The 18,569-nt window shown below is 49.8% G+C and overlaps 3 protein-coding genes across 5 annotated transcripts; 1 reads left to right on the top strand and 2 right to left on the bottom strand.

Annotated features, from left to right (window-relative positions):
* Positions 1-85: 85 nt before the first annotated feature.
* Positions 86-8,822, bottom strand: LOC125718117 (branched-chain-amino-acid aminotransferase, cytosolic-like). 2 transcript variants are annotated; one of them, XM_048991680.1, is made up of 18 exons: positions 8,632-8,822; positions 8,482-8,520; positions 8,209-8,306; positions 7,322-7,388; positions 7,054-7,145; positions 6,706-6,810; positions 6,498-6,565; positions 6,150-6,246; positions 3,671-3,745; positions 3,331-3,531; positions 3,138-3,248; positions 2,913-3,032; positions 2,547-2,710; positions 2,062-2,204; positions 1,893-1,978; positions 1,667-1,807; positions 1,504-1,578; positions 86-1,415 (listed from the first exon to the last, which is right to left on the bottom strand). In XM_048991680.1, the coding sequence occupies exons 1-18, from the start codon at positions 8,717-8,719 to the stop codon at positions 1,374-1,376; spliced, it is 1,812 nt and encodes a 603-aa protein (XP_048847637.1). In that variant the 5' UTR covers positions 8,720-8,822; the 3' UTR covers positions 86-1,373. The 2 variants fall into 2 exon arrangements, with proteins under 2 accessions (XP_048847637.1, XP_048847636.1); XM_048991679.1 differs by lacking the exons at positions 6,150-6,246; positions 6,498-6,565; positions 6,706-6,810; ... (3 more) ...; positions 8,482-8,520; positions 8,632-8,822 and adding an exon at positions 4,098-5,183.
* A 1,247-nt stretch (positions 8,823-10,069) lies between these two features.
* On the top strand, positions 10,070-16,298 carry kcna7 (potassium voltage-gated channel, shaker-related subfamily, member 7). Of its 2 annotated transcripts, none has more exons than XM_048991676.1 (4): positions 10,070-10,364; positions 11,182-11,837; positions 12,720-15,619; positions 15,791-16,298. In XM_048991676.1, the coding sequence occupies exons 2-3, from the start codon at positions 11,187-11,189 to the stop codon at positions 13,617-13,619; spliced, it is 1,551 nt and encodes a 516-aa protein (XP_048847633.1). In that variant the 5' UTR covers positions 10,070-10,364; positions 11,182-11,186; the 3' UTR covers positions 13,620-15,619; positions 15,791-16,298. The 2 variants fall into 2 exon arrangements, with proteins under 2 accessions (XP_048847633.1, XP_048847632.1); XM_048991675.1 differs by having other exon boundaries at positions 10,071-10,368.
* LOC125718432 (fibroblast growth factor 21-like) lies at positions 15,387-17,639 on the bottom strand. Its single transcript, XM_048992284.1, has 6 exons — positions 17,612-17,639; positions 17,161-17,307; positions 16,996-17,073; positions 16,516-16,619; positions 15,990-16,271; positions 15,387-15,539 (listed from the first exon to the last, which is right to left on the bottom strand). Exons 1-6 carry the CDS (start codon positions 17,637-17,639, stop codon positions 15,387-15,389), a joined length of 792 nt encoding a protein of 263 aa, XP_048848241.1.
* Positions 17,640-18,569: the final 930 nt, after the last annotated feature.

The raw sequence follows: 18,569 nt of genomic DNA, 5'->3' as shown, positions 1-18,569 counted from the left end.
AGCACCCCCTGCAGGTAGGCTGTACCCCATACACAGCATGCCCCATACATCTCAGCAATGTGTAAGAAAGAGTCGAGGAACAGGGAAACGGCTGAGCAAAAACACGTTTATTGTAAAAAGGCAGGAAGAGCCATTAGAGTCAAAGATGAACAGCACACATGAGCACAGCCGTATGACATGAGAATCAGTAACAGGAACGACGAGTTGATCCAAGACGAGGCACTTTGTAACAGGTGAGTTCAGAGCCAGGACGGCAGAAGATACTAAGTGGAAGACTTATAGGGGTGCCACTGCAGGCTGCATCTCCCCCCCCCCCCCCCCAACCCATGGTATGGTCTGGTCCCATTCAGGCCATCGCCTGGGCAACCCTCTCCTTACTCCGTGCTTCTTCCCCCCATTTAATGTGCACTCACTTACCGCCACCACAAATAATCACCATCCACACAAATGAGCTTAAACTGACCCAGTTCAAAACATCTAAAAGCATTTCCGTTAAATGAACGCCTCTAAACCACGTCAGGTGACATCCACACGGAGACGATAACAGCGACTTCACCACATTAGCGTTGACTTACCGACAAAACAACGAAACGACCACCGATAGCCTTTCAGCTTGTCACTACAGTACATGATTTGTTCTCTGCTTGTAACTTTAGAAAAATAAACCCTCTTTTCAAGCGCTCACTACAAATTAAACAGCTTGCAGTTTACAAGCTTTCGGTATATAATTCAGGATGAAACAGCATCATGATGTTCTAGTCAGAGCAGCTCAGAGAATATTCCAGTCACATGGCTCATTAATGAAGGTGCTTAATACCCCGACAACCTTATTGGATATAGAAGCGAATGAAATTGTGCAAAAATGACACACCAACTAGACACACATGACAATATCATCTAGAACCAGCTGAAACTACCTCAGCTTTGTGATGGATTGCACTGTGCTCTGAGAATGGTTCAGTCAGTTTGAAGGATACTTCCCATCACTTTAGAATGGTGTTTCCCAATCCGGTCTTTGGGGACTCGCACACAGTTCATGTCCCTGGTAAGGAGCAAAAACATGGACCGGCTGTGGGTCCCCAAGGACTGGATTAGGAAACACTGCTTTAGAGGAGAGTAAGGTCAGTCATTATCGCCACATGAATGCTATATTTTCTAATCTCTTTTCCCAACCTGGTCCTCGAGGAACCACAGACGGTCCGTGTTTTTGCTCCCTCCCAGCTCCCTGCCAGACAGGGACTGTCTGAGGGTGCCCAAGGAGTGGATTGGGACACACTGCTCTAATCAGCCAGCAGACCTGTAGAGGAACTGGGGGTGGGCCTAGAGGTTGTCATCGGGGTGGAAGGCCAGGGTGATCAGCCACAATGTCCCGCTTAAGCCACCAGGGTGGTCCAGTCGCTCTGCTGGCGTCCGTACTGCAGGGGTCAGCAGAACAGAGGTAAGACGAAGGATGACGTTCATCCTGTGGGAAGATCAGTGCCCAGCAACAGCAGCAGCACATACCTGGATATCTGTCAGCTCTTTGTGAAATCTCTTAGCCAGGTCAGGCCCATTCCTCATTGTGGGAATTTCGTAGGTCTGAGGAGTTAGAAACCGGCAAAGTTTGTGACTCCCACTAAAGCACAAAGTGGATGTTCGAATCACCCCCAGGTCCCCCACCCTATACCTGTCCCTTGTACAGCAGGCTGCCCACAGGGCAAACCACACAGGCCGTCCCAGAACCAAACACCTCCAGGACCCGCCCCGAGTTCAGGGCCCCCAGTAGCTCCTTCATCGTTACAGTTCGCTCAGTGACCTGGAACTCATTCTGAAACCCGGAACAAAAGGTCAAAGGTCACCAGCAGCAGGAAGCATTAGCTTGCTTCCCTCACACACAACTAGCCCCCCCTTACCCATTTGCGAGCGAGGTCCAACAGCGACTGCCTGGTGACCCCAGGAAGAATAATGCCATCTAGTGGCGGGGTAAGCAGCTCTCTCTCTGCACAAAATCAGAAGCAAAAGTCATCACCCATGTTCACACACGTTTGGCTTGGCCCTCTCTGCCGGACACAGTGCCCCCACCTCCGGCTTCCGTGGTCCAGTAGATGAAAAGGTTCATGGTTCCCACTTCGGTGATCTCCTCCTGATCCCCGTAGAGCCACAGGACCTGCTGGCAGCCGAGCTTCTGGGCTTCGCTCTGAACCGCGATGGTAGGGCCGTAATTACTGGGGGGGGTGGGAAATAACCATATAGAAATTAATCACCTTTTCATATCATAGTTTAATCGCTGGGTAATATGGACAGATAAGGCAAATAGTTTTATGATTTGGAAAATGAGTCATCAAATATGGCTTTTAGGAAAGACCCGAGATAAGGATTCTGTGGGAAATAAAAAAAAAAAAAACCAATGATGTTATTTTTCCATTTCTTTAAGATTTAATTTGACTAATTAAATGCTTTTGGTTTCTAGTGGCACATCTGCAATAATCCTGCTCAGAAACAGCTTAACCATGTCAGGGGACATCCACACAACCCCCCCACCCCCCACTGCATGACAGGTCACTCACCCCCCGATCTTGAACTCGCCGACGCCGCCCCTCCAGGCTCTCACGTAGCTTGGGTCGGCCAGCAGGGACACCGGGTTGAAGGCCCCGGTAGCAAAGTAGGGCCCCACGGGGCCCACGATGATGTACAGCAGAGCGTGGCCTGCCCGGGAAACTCCGAGGGAGGGCTGGGGGGGGGGGGGGGGTGTGAGAAGCTTGCATCACACGGCACTAAGGAGCACGGTCAGAACATGGCCCAAACCGTGTCCTAAAAAGAGTGCTGCTAAACCAGGGCCAGTCAGACAGGCTGGTGATTAAGCGCTCGGCTTCCCATCAGGAATAGAGCGTGTCTGGTTTCTTGTACCCCCCCGAATGGCCGCTGCCCCTCACCTCAGTACCGATGAAGGTGGGCCGGATGTAGAGGCTGGCGTCAGTGGAGTACGGCACCCACTCCTGGTCCAGCTCCACCAGTTTGCGGATGCACTCCAGCAGCTGCACCTTGTCGAAGAGCTGCATCGCAGAAAGAGCTTAGACTAGGGGGAGGGGCAAAAACACAGGCTCTGGACCGAGGAAGAGGCAGAGACAAGGGCCTCCACTCCAGCAGGTGGCACTCACGGGCAGGCAGCAGCGTTCGGCACTCCTGTACATCCTCTCCATGTTGAGCATGGGCCTGAAGAGCCGTACGCGGCCGTCCACCCCGCGGAAGGCCTTCATCCCCTCGAAAAGCTGCAGGACCAGAAGCAGGAAGTCGAGCAACAGCCAACACGCATGTGCACGTGCACATTCTTGAAATTCACCTCCCCCCCACCTCTATGGAGTAGTGCAGTGCCGAGGAGGCCGGGTGCAGCGACAGGTTCTGGAAGGGCTTGATCTGCGGTGTGGCCCAGCCGTCCTTCTGAGACCAGGAGATGGTGAGCATGTGGTCTGAGAACTGCTTTCCGAAGACCAGGGTGGATGGGTCTGGTTTGGGCTGCAGGGTCTTGCTGCGCTCAACCATGATGTCAGATGCCTGAGGCCAGGGGAGCCGTCATTACATGACGTCAAAACAGTAAAAAAAAAAAAAAAAAAAATGGGGCTTGGGGGGGGTATACGTGGGAGCAGAAGGAGGCTAAGGTTCACGAACACCTTTTTAATCCCGCGGTCAATACCTTGAAGGAGGAACTGAGGACGCGCACAGAGCCAAGGGCTTTGGGGAAGGGCTGCAGGCGCCATCTCTGCACCACCTGAGAAACGCAAGAGCACAGGAAGAGTCTGACCACAGCTGAAGTCGATTAACAGTTACCGTAGCCGCACCAAAACCGGCTCCCGGCAGGACGCGCTTAACATGCCGCATATGCTCAAGGTTAAACACGCGGCTCGGCAGCTCGCTAGCGCCCCCTTACGAGCCGCGCGGTCTACGCGCCCCGCTCTTTATGCATATTTATAACCTCGCTGTCCCAAACCGCAATCGGAGACGATTTTAAAGTAAAGCCTCCCCCCCAGCACATCTCATAACGAAGAGTTATTGAAAGGACGGTTCTGGGATGGCGAGCGGCGGCTTATGGATCCTGAAGGTGCCGCGGCGGCCCCACTCACCGTCCGGAGGGCTGCCATTGGCGATCCGTCCACGACACGACCGGGTGGCTCCGCACTGCTCTTGCCTGCCGCTCGTCCTATCGGGTTTTAGGCCGGCCGGTTATCTGTGCCGTCGTCTAGACCTGGTTCTTGTATGCCGAATTGGGAACAAGGAAGGGATGCTTCCCGATGCGACTTCTAGTGTTATTGCAGGCGATGTGGGAGGGAGGAGACCCGGCAGCGCACGGGTTACAGCTGGGCCTCCCCGGTTCGCTGTCTGATGGGGCGTAGCCGCGTCGCCGCCCCCTGATTGCACGGAGGAGGACGCCGGGCAGTGTGCGATCGGCAATCCGGATCGCCTCGGCTAGTACGGAGCCCCGCCGGTCAATTCCAGCTCAGATCCGGCCGTTTCCGTGCGGATGTACTGCAAGTCCGGAGCTGCTTAAATGCGAACAAGGGCCCAGAGAGCCGCAGAAACAGCCCGACGGAGCCTGGAATAAACGCGGAAACAAAAGTGTGGCCAGATACCCGGGCTTTATGGATGCGCTTCGCTCAGTCGTTGCTGTTTTCGTTTTATTTTGGTCCAGTTTGTTTGCAGTAATCATGAGATGTCCTTGCATTATTTACCCCGCCCTATTTGACCATCCATGCGGGTAGCTATGCATAATCAGCACGCAGTAGGGTGCCGCTTCCCGAAATGGGGTAGCCAGATTAGGTAACCTTGGGAGCTGGAAGCTTCCTTCTGGATTTTTCTAGACAGACTGCAGCACATTAATAGGCGTCACGCGTATGTGCCATAAACACTTTTATTGGACCAAAAAAAAAATCGCTCACACTTGAGACAAAGGTGTGTCACCAACACCACAACTTATGTACCCTGCTTTTCCGGTTCTGCGCTGTAATGGAATGTACTGCAGATGATTTTTAACATTTTAGCTGCTGTTTTTTTTCCTTTAGTTAATCTGACAAATTAAAAATATTGATAATTGCTTAATTCGGTAGGTTAATTAAAGTATAGGATAATACAAGAATTTACGGAATTATAATCCTTAGTATTACAAACTAGTACTTTGTCACATGATTTTAGTAAGTTTCCTGATCACCCAACTAACCAATCTGGCTCTTGTGGCCATAGTTAAGCTCTGCCCCCCCACTCAGCAGCAAATCAACACCTGTGCAGAAGGTGGCATCAGCAGCCAGGAACACAGCAGCCAATCCACATTCAGTTTCTGTTCCCATTCGGCCAATCAGCTGTGAATAGATGGATCACATAGACTAAATAAAAATAAGAATTAAACATAAAAAAATAGAACTTAAATCTTACTATGTACAAGGAATACATACGATGTACAAAAAGGCTGCATTGTGCAAATAGTACTGTAATGAGAAACCGCAAATTGCAAAATACGTGTGTACAGACCATAACAATGCAAAATATGCAGTAATAATTTACTATACAATGACCAAACATAAATAAACAAATAGATGAGTACAGAAAAGGGAACGTGAATATTGTTGCAGTCTGCGAGCAGGTGACTGAGCCTAGAGCAGAGCCGTCAGTCCCGCTGGCAGCTGGAATGAAGGCCCTGTTGGAGCAGGTACACTTCAGAGCTTGCAGGCTGCCACTGAATGCACTCTGTGCCACACCTGCTGCCTGAGACGACTGGGACGCATTACTCATAATGAACAGGAGCATTAGTCTGTCCAGCGGCTCCTCCAGTGATCGAGGCTGACCCTGAGTACAGAGCCAGCCTTCCCGAACAGCGTGTTCATTCTCCCGGTGTCTCTCTCATACTGCCGCCCCAACACACAGCAGGCCTCGCACAGACTCACGGGAAGAGTGCAGGCCTCCCGCACATACCAAAAGACCTAAAGACTGAGTCATAGCTTCTGCAGCGTCTACGTCGTCGGCAGCCACATTGCTGCGTATCCTACGTCATGGCCTGACAGCTGTAGTTACACTTCTGGGGAGGTGCAGCTACTACTGCCCGGATAAATCCCCAGGTACAAAGTGACATTTTATGAGAATGAGTGTAAAGTAGTGCAGGTGACACCACTGGTCACCGGACCCACCTGGGCGTTCTCCCCGGCTTTGATGGTAGTGGCTGTGTCTCCTGATTGGGCAGCCAGTGCACCCCAAAGGGGGGTCATCACATTCCCAGGGGAGATACTAAGACACCAAGTTAAAGGCCTTTATTTGTGTAACTCTGCCTTGTTGTAAAACACCGATTGACCAACATAAACTACAAACAGAACAACGTGCACAATCATCACACACTGAAACATGTAAAACCTTGCAGATCATGATGTTAGTCTTTGACTGTATCAAGGTATAAGAAAACAAAGACACATACAAAAGCTGGATAAAAATAGGAAAGAATGAAAAACAACTGAAAAGGACTGTTACAAAAAAACACTCACCAGTTAACTCTAACCTTGTACTGGCTTTCATCAATAGCCATTGCTTTAGTCATAGCTGTGATCGCCCCCTAGTGGAATAATACCAATAGTCAGCATCTGCAGAGCACTGAAATCATGACGAATCACAAAGACCATGTTTTTAAAAGCATGTCATAGCAGCAAAAGAACATCACTGAGTGACACGGTGTCAGGCACGGTCCCAGCTCACTTTGGTGGCCACATATGAAACCGCGTCCTTCTGTCCGATGGTGCCAACCAGGCTGGATAGGTTGATCACGTTGCCTTGGCTGCGCCGGAGGTGCGGCAGCGCGTACTGCGGAGGAGGACGGAAACGATTGGCCGGACAACAAAGGTGAGAAGCTGGGTCCATAATGGAAGTGTAACACCGACCTGCAAAGCTCCATCCAGCCAGCACTGAGCTAAAGCTATATTAACGGTCAGGTACCATTGACAATATTGCACTAGGTGGCTGTAAAAGTGCACTAACAATAAATTGTCTGTTGTACCAACATCACGGCGACAGAATGCTAAAGCTGACAGCGACCTGACATCTTACCTTGGCAGCCAGGAAGTAACTCACAAGGTTCAAGTTGAGCAGGTATCTGAATTCATCTGCTGTGATGTCATCTATTGGTTTGTGTGGTGGATCTGATCAGATCACAGAGGCAGATAGAGGATAAATCCTTTTTTAACATATTATGGTTGACAGCAGAGTGGACAGATTCTTGCTGGGGGGTATTCAAGTGATTTGCTGTGAGTCTGTGGTTGTGTCAGTAGAGCCTAGGCCTGACTGAGTTTGATGGAGAGACAGAGCGATAACTCACGCCACCCTGCATTGTTCACCAGACAGTCAATTTGACCAAACCGTCTCACTGTCATCGAGACCAGTTCCTATGCAGACACACAAAATCATGGTTAATATAGTCTCTGCGGACAGAGTGTGTGCAGTATCACATTTTAACTTGAATTAGATGTGCAGTAAAATACACTTCTGTATGAATATGTGCTTATATGGTAGATAGCTTTCCGCGACAGTCAGGAGTTATGACTTGAACTTTTCGGGAAATAGCCATACCAGCAAAACGGTCACAACAACAGCTGGCTAATGGCTGACCAGATAGAAGACACCAAGCACTTCCCGTTGATCAGTTCACTCTGACTGTCTCAGTACACTACTGATGTGAAGTACCATTGCAAGTACGAAGGAACGAACTGCGGACAAGAGACTAACGCAGACATCAATACAGGATATGGCACTAGTTCACTAAAGAAATTCAGTTCGAAGAAACGAACAGAAGTCACGGTACATTGAATCTCAGTTCACTGACTCACTAGAGCACGCATTATGGCGCCATCTATTGGAATACGTTAATAGTTCAACGGATCGATATTTATAAACATACAATTACAAAATGAACAAAGCAACGTTATTCTCCTACATTTTAACTCCAACATGTAATAGTTTATTTTGCTGCATTTATATTATTATATTGTTTGGTGGCCAAAGTTCTTACAATGTGTTGTTATCTAGTTTTTCTAACTTATAGCTTGTAGCTTATAGCTTGTTGTTTTTTGCAGTGAACGAAAGAGTGATTCAAAAAGTCAAACCATTTTGGCTACCTGAACGAAATGAATCGAATAACTAAAAATTGTCTTGCAGGTCACTAATGAGTGAGGAAGAAGGCACCACGTGATGGTCTGAGGGTTTCACCTGAATCTCCTCCTCCTTCGTAACGTCACACGCGGCGAATAGGCACTGTCCGGGCCCCTTGCCGTTAAGCTCCACCTCCAAGGACCGCCCTGCGTCCGCTGCGGAGGAGTTCGCTGTTTGCAACTTTCACACAGTTCCCTCCGTTTGTAAAGTTCAAAGCGGCGTCCATTTAGATGAGGACAAATCAAAATGCAGCGCTAAATCTGCAGCAACTCGGGGGCTAATTCAGTTAACAGAAGCAACAAGACAAACAACGTCCCACGAGATACTCACAGCCTCTGGCGCAAAACACGACCTTCGCCCCGTTTTCCACTGGAAGACAAAAATACGATTGTTTTGATGCCAAAATAGAAACAAGGCAATGACAGAATAACTCCAATTGGCGGTGCCCAGAAAAGCTGAGTGCAGACAGATCAGTCTCACCGAAAGACCTGACTATCCCTTTTCCTATCCCCTGTGATCCGCCGGTAACGATGACCACCTTGTCGCTGTACCGCAATGTGTCGGACATGGTGCACACAGTGTAGTCACGGTGCAGTGTGACAGCGCAGCTTTGTCCGTCCGATGCACACTTACACACTGCTGTAATCACCTGACTGTCAAAGTTTCTTTTCCTGAAAAGTCACAAGTTTGCACAGATCCTTGCCTGGGGACTGTGGGACATGTAGTACGAACGTAGCTAATTAACCCCCCATCATAACTACTCCCATCAAAAAGCGTTGAAATCGTGTCATTTTCCATGCATGAATTGCTTTTATTGCGTTACTCCCTCACATCTAGCAGCAAAAGTATCTAATATAATTTTTAATGTATAGTGTATGCAAGTGAAAAAGTTAATTATTTGCGTGTTTGTAACATATGAATTGATTGTAAAGATGCTAAAAATGCTGCGATTCGCGGCTGTATTCTTACGGACGGTCCTTCCTCGGCGACAGTCTTGTATTAAACCGCCGAGTAATGATTCTTAAATACAAAAAGACCCGTGAGTTTGAACATCATTTACCAATTATATTCTTAGAAATGAAATACAAATTTCACTATAAAAGTACGAAATGGGGGGGCATGGTGGTGCCGTGGTTAGCACTGTTGCCTCACACCTCTGGGATCCGGGATCGAGTCTCTGCCACATGTGGGTCACATGTGTGCGGAGTTTACATGTTCTCCCCATGTCGTCGTGGGGTTTCCTCTGGGTACTCTGGTTCCCCCCATGCTGAGGCTAATTGGAGTTGCTAAATTGCCCGTAGGTGTGCATGTGAGAGTGAATGGTGTGTGAGTGTGCCCTGCGATGGGCTGGCCCCCCATCCTGGGTTGTTCCCTGCCTTGTACCCATTGCTTCCAGGATAGGCTCCAGACCCACCGCGACCCAGTAGGATAAGCAAAATGGATGGATGGAAGTACAAAATGTTTAGCATGGGGTTTCCGGATGTGCAGTGTGTTGCTCATACACATGTTAGGGATTTTTAGTACGAAATTTAGAAATTTTCTGAGCAGGGATCTCCTGACGCTTGGACTGGTCCTCCTGCTTCAATCTCAAAAGCTTTGAAGTCCAGATACAGCTGCAGACTTTGAGACAGGAGATACATGTCTCTCTGGCGATTTCATGGATTCCGAGCCTGGTGCCACAGGCTGTCTCTGTTACTGTGTGTCTGATCACTGCTCACCTGTGCGTCAGGTTGCTGGTCAGTGCTGTCTGGACAGGGCTAGAGAGGCCCCCCTGCAAAAGGGTGACATTTGACACTGGAGAGCTGGAAAGCAGTGTCTGTGCTTTAGTGCACGGTGGAGGGGGGGGGGGGAGGGCGGGACGAGTGCGAATTTGGGCCACAGGCCTGACGGGGGATTAAATTTCAACCTGATAGCATTTCCAGATACTTCAAGACAAACATTTCAGCAAAGGGAAAAGAGAGACCCATAAACAAGTCTATCTCCTCTGAGGTTTGGGCGCAGAGGGCTGGTGTGATTAAGGTTAGGATTAGAGTTAGGATTAGGCTCAACTATAATCAAGGTACTGAGTAAACCTCCTCCCCTGTCCCTGCCACCCTGACATGTGGGTGGGGGGTTAGAGAGTCAGACGAGGGGGATCGGGACGAGAGGAAGAGTCGCAGCAGGCAGAGCATGAGAGACGCACACGGGAACTGCGGCGGCGCGCGTCCTGAGCAGTGAGTGAGTGACTCTGTGCCTGTCCTCCGTCCGTGTGTGTGCCTCACCCTTACCTAGCGTTTAAGTGTAACATATTTCATTACCTTCATTCACTCGTGTAACTGTCTGTCCATCCTAGGAAATGAGTCATTGTCCCTGACAGTAGCGATTAAATATTTTAGAGCGGTGTGAATATTTCTCTGCACGGTGCTGAGGTTAAGCGCGATGATACTTAAAGGGCTTCTAATACAGATCTTGTAATTTGGCTAAAAGACGGAAGCATTGTGGGAAAACAGCTGTATCATGTTCAGACGTTTGTCTTTAATCAGCAAGTCTTTAATCAGCCTAGATATGGGCAGTTTCACTACTATGGCAACAGTCCTGTTAAAGTTATGTCTTATTTTTATTCGGTTATTATTGGATAAGTTTTGAGTTAACGAAACCTTATCCATCCATCTAACCGCTATCATGGGGGGGGGAGCAGGGGAGGGTGTTGGAGTTTGTCCCAGGCGGCACAAGGCACCAGGCTGGATGGCAGCTTGGACGGGATGCCAGTCTATCACAGGGCACAAACACACACACACACACACACACACAAACACACACACATTGAATGGGCAGTTTACAGAAACCCATTAGCTAGACTGCTTGTCTCTGGGCTGAGGGAAGAAATCAGAGGAAGTCAGCATGGGCAACCTTCACACACACAGACCGAGGGGGGGTAGGAGTTGATACCCGAGCCCAGGAGGTGTGATGTAGCAGAGCCCCCCCCCCACCCTCCCCACTGGCTCAATTGTGAGAGACTTGCTGGTGTGATTTTCTCCATGCTGTCCTCAGGAAGTATGAGACAAGGAGACAAAGAGACAGACCTGGGGATGGAGGAGATGGATCTGAGGCCGGGGGCCGGTGACAATACACCAACACGTCACTGGGGCGGCGCTGAGACATGCGAGGGCCAGAAGAGCTGGCGCTCTGGCTGTGCGTGGAGGGGCGGCTGTGTGGCCAGCGAGCGGCTGGCCATCAACGTGTCGGGCATGCGGTACGAGACGCACCTGCGCACGCTGGCTCAGTTTCCCGACTCACTGCTGGGCGACCCGCACCGCCGGCTGCGCTACTTCGACCCGATGCGGAACGAGCTCTTTCTGGACCGTAGCCGCGTCTGCTTCGATTCCATCCTCTATTTCTACCAGTCGGGGGGACGACTGCGGCGCCCCCCCCACATACCGCTCGACGTCTTCATGGAGGAGCTGCGCTTCTACGAGCTAGGCGAGGACGTCATCACTCGCTTCCGCGAGGACGAGGGCTTCGTCAAGGAGGAGCCGCGCCCATTGCCCTCCGGTGCTCTGCAGCGCCACCTCTGGATGCTCTTTGAACACCCGGAGTCCTCATCTGGCGCCCGCATCATCGCCGTCATCAGCATCATGGTTATCATCGTGTCCATCGTCATCTTCTGCCTGGAGACAATGCCAGAGTTCAAGAAGGAGGAAAGGGAGGTGAGATGCGGGGGGGGCGGGGGAGGGAGGTGGGATTGGGGGAGCCAATGTGGGAGGAAGAGGAGGAGGATGAGGGGTGGTCATAATGGGGAGAAAGCAGGAGCCACGCATTCATGGAGGGTACAGACTTACTGAGTTTAAGGACACATACGTGAAGGTTAAGGGTGTGCAGGCATCGTAAGATTGTGAAGGTGCCTAATCACGCGATCGTTTTAGTCGAGTTGTTAAGCCCCGTATGCTTAGACTGAGGAGGAGGAGGCCGCCAGGGGGTACATGCACGCTCCCTGGGGGCTGTGGGACACTCACAGGGCAGCTAATTTCACTCACGCTGTCACCCGCTGAGACTCCAAGCTATGAGCGGTTCAGTGGCTGGCCGGGAAACCAAGGAGCTCCATGGCGCTTTTTGGATGAGAGACAGCAAAGGTATTTCCTGAATGAGAAGGAAAATGAGAAGGGGGGGGGGTGCAAAGAGCAAGGGGGTGATTTAGGGAGGAGCTCTCGTGTTTCTCTTCAGAGATTTCAGGAGCTATTTATAGCAGAAGGACATCCCTGAGAAGACATCAACACATAACTGTAAGTTTATAATAATAAACCAGTCGGGTCGCCGGAGATGGAGGGGATATTTCCCAGCCAGATCTGTGCGTGTCGGCCTGAGACTTACTTACTTACACTTACTCAAGTCATTCAGGTCAATCACTCTCTCTCCAGGTTTTAGTCCTCATCCACCCATAAACTGTAACTGGAGAATGTCTTTATTCTTACGTTGGTTATATTTAGATGGGCTCTGTCTGAAAATGTGTGTTTGGTCACAGCCCAGAATCTCCACACCGACCTTGAGAGACACACTAAGGGCAGACTGTGCTGTATCTCACTGATTGACAGGTGCACCACGGCTCCAACTCCAGCTCCGGGGGCCACACAGCCTCTGACCTCTTCCTGGACCCCTTCTTCATGGTGGAGACCATCTGCATATGTTGGTTTTCCTTCGAGCTCTTCATGCGCTTCACCTGCGCCCCCAGTAAGATCCACTTCTTCAAGGACGTGATGAACGTCATTGACTTCGTGGCCATCATCCCGTACTTCGTCACACTGGGCACCGAGCTGGCCGACACCAAGGGTGGCAGCCCCACCGCCACGCTGGCGGTGATCAGGGTCATCAGGCTGGTCCGCGTCTTCCGCATCTTCAAGCTGTCCCGTCATTCGAAGGGCCTGCAGATCTTGGGCCAGACGCTGAGGGCCAGTCTGCGTGAGCTGGCTCTGCTCATCTTCTTCCTCTTCATCGGGGTCATCCTCTTCTCCAGCGCCGTCTACTTTGCCGAGGCGGACAACAAAGAATCTATGTTCACCAGCATCCCCGAGTCCTTCTGGTGGGCTGTGGTTTCCATGACGACCGTGGGCTACGGCGACATGTACCCGGTGACGGTAGGAGGCAAGTTGGTGGGCTCCATGTGCGCCATCGCTGGCGTGCTGACCATCTCGCTGCCCGTGCCTGTGATTGTCTCCAACTTCAGCTATTTCTACCACCGGGAGATGGAGAACGAGGACACCACTGAATATGTCCATGTGAGCACAGACATCTGGCAGGCGGACGAGGGGGAACAGGAGGAGCAGTGGCCTGAGCCGGAAAAGCAGGCAAACCAGCTGCTCTATGAGAAGGGCAGGTATGGAGGCATCTGTGTTCCCCTCAATGGCATGATCCTGGGGGGGCTGTGTGCCGGCCAGGGGGAGGGACACCTGGGGGGAAATATGTACCTCAAGGAGCCCTTGGTGACCCAGGTGTGAAAAGAAGATGAAGGCAGAGTGACAACCTCGATGTCACTTTGCTGGATCATCAGCCACAGGATTAACAGCATTATCACACAGTGAGAGACTCAGCACCGGATCACTGCATCATCAGAGACAGGATCGACGGCAGATTACTCCATAATCTTACAGTGAGTGACTCTGCACCAGCTCACTGGATCAACACACAGAGACAGGATCTACGGCAGATCACTCCATAATCTTACAGTGAGTGACTCTGCACCAGCTCACTGGATCAACACACAGAGACAGGATCTACGGCAGATCACTCCATAATCTTACAGTGAGTGACTCTGCACCAGCTCACTGGATCAACACACAGAGACAGGATCTACGGCAGATCACTCCATAACCTTACAGTGAGTGACTCTGCACCGGCTCACTGGATCATCACACACAGACAGGATCTGCATTACGTGACTAGTAACTGGGGGAAAGTATTACAAATATACAGTTATAGCAGGAATACAAACAAACAGCAAGATAGAGAACAACAGGGCAAAGAGGAAAGATTATAGAAATTCTTTATTATCCATTATTTATTGAAAACAAAAAGATTATTATATGACTTAGTTATTCATTACTTGAATTACTTGGTCATCATCTCTTATTATAAAAATGAAAATGGACTATTTATCTTATTTTTGGTTTCTTTTAAATGTCTTGCCTTGTAATTTGAAGTCTTAACCATATTCATTTTATTGTGCTGAGTTTAGATAAAGAGAGAGAGAGAGAGAGAGAGAGACTGAGTGGGCCTGCTGATTATCGTATGCATGGTTTGGCTAGCCTGGCTGCTGATTATGTTGGCACTGACTCAGTTGGGTGTCACAAGCTTTCCGCCATGAGAGAAGCCCACCACCCGCAACCTGGTCCTGCTGAGGCTATAAGGCAGGCCATCCTCTGGGCCCTATGTGATAAAGGCCTGCAGGGAGGCCTGTGCAGGCTCAGAGTTGTACTGCTGTTCCCGGGGTTGGTGTCCATCTGTGACTGGTCCATAACCCATCGGGGCACTGGGCTTCCCTGTCACAGGCAGGACTGTGTCCTGCACAGCTGTGGCAGGTTCTACAGGCTTCTAGTAGAGCTCAAGAGGGTGAAGGTGCTGAAAACTCACACGTGCTTTGGGGGCTAACCCCCCCCCCCCCCCCACCCCTCTAGTTCTGCCTTAATTCATTGTACATTTTGGGTGGACTTGAAACCTCAGGGGTGGGGGAGGGGGTGCAGTAGTAGGAGGGAGCCCCCCCATGTGCTTCTTTGTTCATCTCCAGCACCTGATTACTCCTCTACTCCCATAGAGCCTCCCTGAACGCCTTTAAGCTGCGCTGATAGCTGTGATCGGTGCCTGCTGCTGCCCCCGTATGCATGGGCAGGGTATTGTATATATGTATGTATGCATAGGGTTTATATTTGTGCAGGTAAAGAACGTTTTACTCAGATTTACTTTGTCACCCGGAGTTTAATCTACACATAAACACACAGAAACAAACACCAAACACAGCCAACACACCATTAAATACACACCCAGACTGACACACACATGAACGATCTCAAAATTGCTTTATTAACGTAACACAAGTGTACAATAAAAAACAAGCAAACAAGAAAGCATTATATATTAATATTCCAGTTAAGTGGGATGATAGTAATGTGTGAAGACTATAAAACACAAGGACACCTGACAGACACGTCTAGAAATGAGTGGACAGGACACAGCACTTTGGGAACCAGTCTATAGGCAGGGACACCCCCTCACATGGCACTGTGGGGGCAGTCTACAGCCAGGGACACCCCCACAAATAGTACTGCAGGTGCCAGTCTACAGCCAGGGACACCCCCACACACGGCACTTTGGGGGTAGTCTACAGCCAGGGACACCCCCACACACGGCACTGTGGGGACAGTCTACAGCCAGGGACACCCCCACACATAGTACTGCAGGCGCCACTGTACAGTCAGGGACACCCCCACAAATAGTACTGCAGGTGCCAGTCTACAGCCAGGGACACCCCCACACACGGCACTTTGGGGGTAGTCTACAGCCAGGGACACCCCCACACACGGCACTGTGGGGACAGTCTACAGCCAGGGACACCCCCACACATACTGCAGGCGCCACTCTACAGCCAGGGACACCCCCACATATAGTACTGCAGGGGGCAGTTTAGAGCCGGAGACACCCCCGCACACAGCACTTTGAGAACCAGTCTACAGCCAGGGACACCCCACACACAACCTCCACCACTCATGCTCCTCCAACACACAGGCAAATGGCTCCAAAGACCCCCCCCCCACCCCACACACACACATCTACACACGCTGTTATTTCCTGTGGAGGAATCCTGGACTATGTACCATGTCGAGGCGAGACCCGAGCTCCATCCCAAAGGGGTCCTGGGAGTCCAAGTCCGTGGCCCCCTGGGGCAGTGCAAACGCCTCCTCGCTGCCCCCCTCTGGGCCCACCCCTGAGATCAGAGCGTTCTTTACAGGGAGGAACTGAAAGAGTCGCAGACTGTCCTGTCCAGGTGACTTTGGCGCAAGAGAAACAGGAAGTCCTCGGTGAGGAGACAGGAAGAGAGTATATCCATCTGGCAGGAGCAGCTCTCGGAAGGTGCAGTCCTTCTCTCTGTACAGCCGCTGAATAAAGATCTTCTGTTAGTTTGAGTCGGTGATCATCACTGTGTGGCTTTTTGAATTGTGTGACAGAATCGCTCAAAACAATGCTGATAGAATTCAGAAGTGGGAAAATCTGAAGAATGTTCAACGTCAAACGGGTTAAGAAAAATATAAGCGATGAAATGAGGACTTGTGCTTGTGAGTATAGAGTGGCTCTAAGGATAGTACAAAGACGTCAGTCTGTTATGAGGCACGTGATGGTTACCTGGCCTTTGAGATGTCCCTCATGGTCTACACATAGGTAGAGGGATGATCTCACACCCCGAATTACTGTTTCACCAGCCTTCACAGACCTCAGTTCCAGTAAACCTAGAATGCATATACACATAAACATGTGGAAAAAATACTTTCAATACAAATCTCCATCTCAGCAAAATGCTATAGGATATTACCTGTCTGCTACAGAGTACACCTTGTGCTAGATGTTAGACTAATAGTGCGCACTGAACTGTATGATAAAGTCACACTTACTGTTACAGGCATGGTAATGAAAGTGCACTCTTACTGATATTTGTATGCTAATGAAGGCACACACTTATGCTAGCTGTGTGCTGATTATGTATTAATAAAAATGCACACTTATTGTTAGCTTTGTGTTAATAAAAGTGCACATTTACTTTTAGCTGTATGTTAATGAAAGTTCACACTTACTGATAGCTGTATGCTACTGAAAGTATAAACTTACTGTTAGCTGTCTGCGCCGGAGATCCTGTTACAGAGCCATCTGGAGCCATGTCCAGGAATAGTCCCTGTCTTCTGTTCTCTGCAACAGTGAGTACAGTCAAAACAAATTGGAAAAATGTCACAACTACATCAAACAACCATAATCATAAAAAAACTAGGATATTACCTGTATAGAGGTGCCTCTCTCTGACTTGATCGTTAAAGTACATAAGCGGGCTCTCAGGGATGTAGAGGGATAGGCTGGTGTGAAGGAGGAGAGAAGAGAGCAGGAGAGCACAGCGCAGACTCTCACACGGAAACATGGGAGCAGGACCTGGGGGCGGCACCAGAACTCACCATCCAGATGGAGCTTTAACAGAAAGCTGGGGCGTGATTTGCCTCCACATGAAGAATCACAGCGCAGTTAGGAAGTGGCTGGTGCGTCCGTGATGTGGTGCTGCGGAGCTGCACCTCCTTATATACGGCAGACGAGTGGAAGGTGAGTCACCCCATGGCAAGCAGAAGATAAGAGCAGATAAGGAAATGAAAGGCAGGGAAGGCCTGGTGCCACGCTACCCCCTGACCTCCGTCCGTCTGAAGCAGTGACCTTTCACTTCACTCTCACTGCTCTTCCTCACCTCTGTTCTCCTGTGAGGGTCGGCTCATCCCGCTACGATCAGCCACCCCTGCATACCTGTCTAATTATGAAATCATCAGCCAATTGAAGACTGACAGAAAGCAGAACCCCGACACACCATAGCGACACAAATGGAGTTCCTAGTGCTGTAACAGTGACTCCCAATCCGGTCCTCGGGGATCCACAGATACAGTCCACGGTTTTGCTCCTTCCCAGCTGAGCAAAAGATGTGGACTCTCTGGTATTGAGCTCAGAAGGAGCAAAACCGTGGACTGTCTGTGGATCCCTGAGGACTGGGCTAGGAAAACTGCGCTATAGTAACAGCTCTCAATGCTGGAGATAAGGCACAGATAAACGCCCACAGTGATTTACTACTGCCTTTATAATTAGAGCAAACTAACATCACCGATGCGCAGATAAGCACATGACATGAATACGAGAGATCGATATTGACAAGCTAACATCATAGTCAGTGTTCTTTAATAGCCCTCAGTTACTCATAATTACAACGTAAACAGAGGCCTTGAGCCCTTGCTAAGGTTAATGGGTAATTATCCTCCTCAGCACTGCTGTAGCTCATGGGGAACAAGGGCAGAGACAGAGGAAATTGCTCAGCCCCCTGAAATGCTGCATACCCCACACTTCCTGCAATACTAGTGTGCACACATCACTTGGAAATGTGCAAATAATTTTACTGTGCTGCTTTACCACCTGCCACCACCTATGACAGACATATAGTCCAAACAGGGTTTGGCAGAAACACTGACCAAAAAAAAAAAAAAACAATCAACAGGGCATGAACCACCAAGATATTGTTACAATTAAGGTATGGAAACATTCAGTGTCCAGTTTTCCTAATGTTTCCAGGACATTAGCCCACTACTACAACTAAGACTAATAATTTATGGAAATATATACATTTATGAAAAAACTGAGAGAGCAGCAGGTACCACTGCTGC

The sequence above is a fragment of the Brienomyrus brachyistius genome, chromosome 22 (genome assembly GCF_023856365.1).
Source record: "Brienomyrus brachyistius isolate T26 chromosome 22, BBRACH_0.4, whole genome shotgun sequence".
NCBI classification, from domain to species: Eukaryota; Metazoa; Chordata; class Actinopteri; order Osteoglossiformes; family Mormyridae; genus Brienomyrus; species Brienomyrus brachyistius.
The sequence above is the reverse complement of the archived record's forward strand: the minus strand, read 5'-3'. Positions and strand labels throughout refer to the sequence as shown.